General features: G+C 41.9%; 1 protein-coding gene across 1 annotated transcript in view; it reads right to left on the bottom strand.

Annotated features, from left to right (window-relative positions):
- Nucleotides 1-151: 151 nt before the first annotated feature.
- Nucleotides 152-1,564, bottom strand: part of LOC101850340 (sialin) — a 13,552-nt gene continuing 12,139 nt past the window's right edge. Inside the window, exons 9-10 of the mRNA XM_035970471.1 lie at nt 1,470-1,560; nt 152-418 (exon numbers count right to left, since the gene is read on the bottom strand). Of these exons, the coding sequence (XP_035826364.1) occupies nt 152-418; nt 1,470-1,560 (358 nt within the window). The remainder of the gene's footprint in view (nt 419-1,469; nt 1,561-1,564) is intronic.

Raw genomic sequence — 1,564 nt, 5'->3', positions numbered from 1 at the left:
CTCTCTCTCTCTCTCTCTCTCTCTCTCTCTCTCTCTCTCTCTCTCTCTCTCCCCCTCTCTCTCTTAAGGTTTCGTCAGTCTTTACTTCCAAATCAACAAAAAACACTCAGCAAACAGGTCATTGCAACATCTCAAGAAAAGAACCAACACGTCAGGCCTTTGTCTGTAATTGGTTCCGTTCTGTCACGCTGATAGGATGGGCAATATCGCAGTCTTCAGACTCCTCGCCATCTTTGCTGTGGCTCCCTTCTTCCTCCTTGCCGTCTGCTGGATACGTCATCCCCGTGTTCCCACTGACGTCTGGCGGTACCGCCCACTCCTGCAGCTCCCCGTCTGCTAGGATGACGTAGATAATCCCGCCAACTGCCGCCACCGCCCCACACACGTAGAACACAGACCGCCACTCCTCGGCGCTCCTCTGAAAACACGGGAAGGAGCATGATTGTTCTTTTCTTACCTACAACGTGCTGCTATTTTGGCACATTTTTACCTAACTTACAAATATCTCACACAAAGTTGGGAAATTAATTGTCAAAAAAGAAACTTTTACCACGTAAATACAACTGTTTTGTCGTCATCTTTCTCAACGTTGAGTGGATGGATTAGAAGAAAGCAACTGGGCATTGGATAGAAGAAAGCAACTGGGCATTGGGCTGAATAAAGCGATTATAATCAAACCCTACAAAGATACGAGTACAAACCTAGAACTTTGGCGTTGCTTTTAGCTCTTGATACGAAAAAGAAAACACATTTACATTTCCCCAAATCTGTACACCCCTTTGCATTTCATATTTCAGAATACAGAACGTTAAGTTTCGAACCCCATGACTGATAAAAATACATTCAAATATATATTCCAGTACATCTTAAATATTTATTACCTTATCTAATCGCTGCCTAATGTTACGTGTTTTCAACCCCACTGTCTTTAGGTTTTGTAGGAATTAGAATGTTGAAATACAGGTGGAAAAAACTTACTCCCGATGTGGAAGTAAATGTGAGGAAACTTACTCTAGGTGTGAAAGGACAGGTAGGTAAGAAAACTTACTCTAGGTGTGGAAGGACAGGTAGGTAAGAAAACTTACTCTAGGTGTGGAAGGACAGGTAGGTAAGAAAACTTTATTCAGGGCTGAAGTACAGGTAAGAAAAACTTACATTAGGTGTTGAAGTATAGGTAAGAAAGTTTACACTAGGTGTTGAAGTACAGGTAAGAAAGTTTACATTAGTTGTTGAAGTACAGGTAAGAAAGTTTACATTAGTTGTTGAAGAACAGGTAAGAAAGTTTACACTAGGTGTTGAAGTACAGGTAAGACAATTTACATATTTACTTGTTGTTAAATATACAGGTAAGAAAAACTACTCACATTAGGTGTTGCAGTACAGGTAAGAAAAGTCACATTATGTACGGAAGTACAGGTAAGAAAACCCACATGATATGTGGAAGTACATGTACAGGTAAGACAACTCACATTGGGCGTCATAGCTCCTGCCACGAGTGGCGCGATCATCCCAGGTATTGTGGCCGCAGTGTTGGTGATGCCGAACAGAATACCGGCGTAGCTGG

This window comes from Aplysia californica, unplaced genomic scaffold, assembly GCF_000002075.1.
Source record: "Aplysia californica isolate F4 #8 unplaced genomic scaffold, AplCal3.0 scaffold00270, whole genome shotgun sequence".
Taxonomy (NCBI): domain Eukaryota; kingdom Metazoa; phylum Mollusca; class Gastropoda; order Aplysiida; family Aplysiidae; genus Aplysia; species Aplysia californica.
This window is presented reverse-complemented; position numbering and strand designations above follow the sequence as displayed.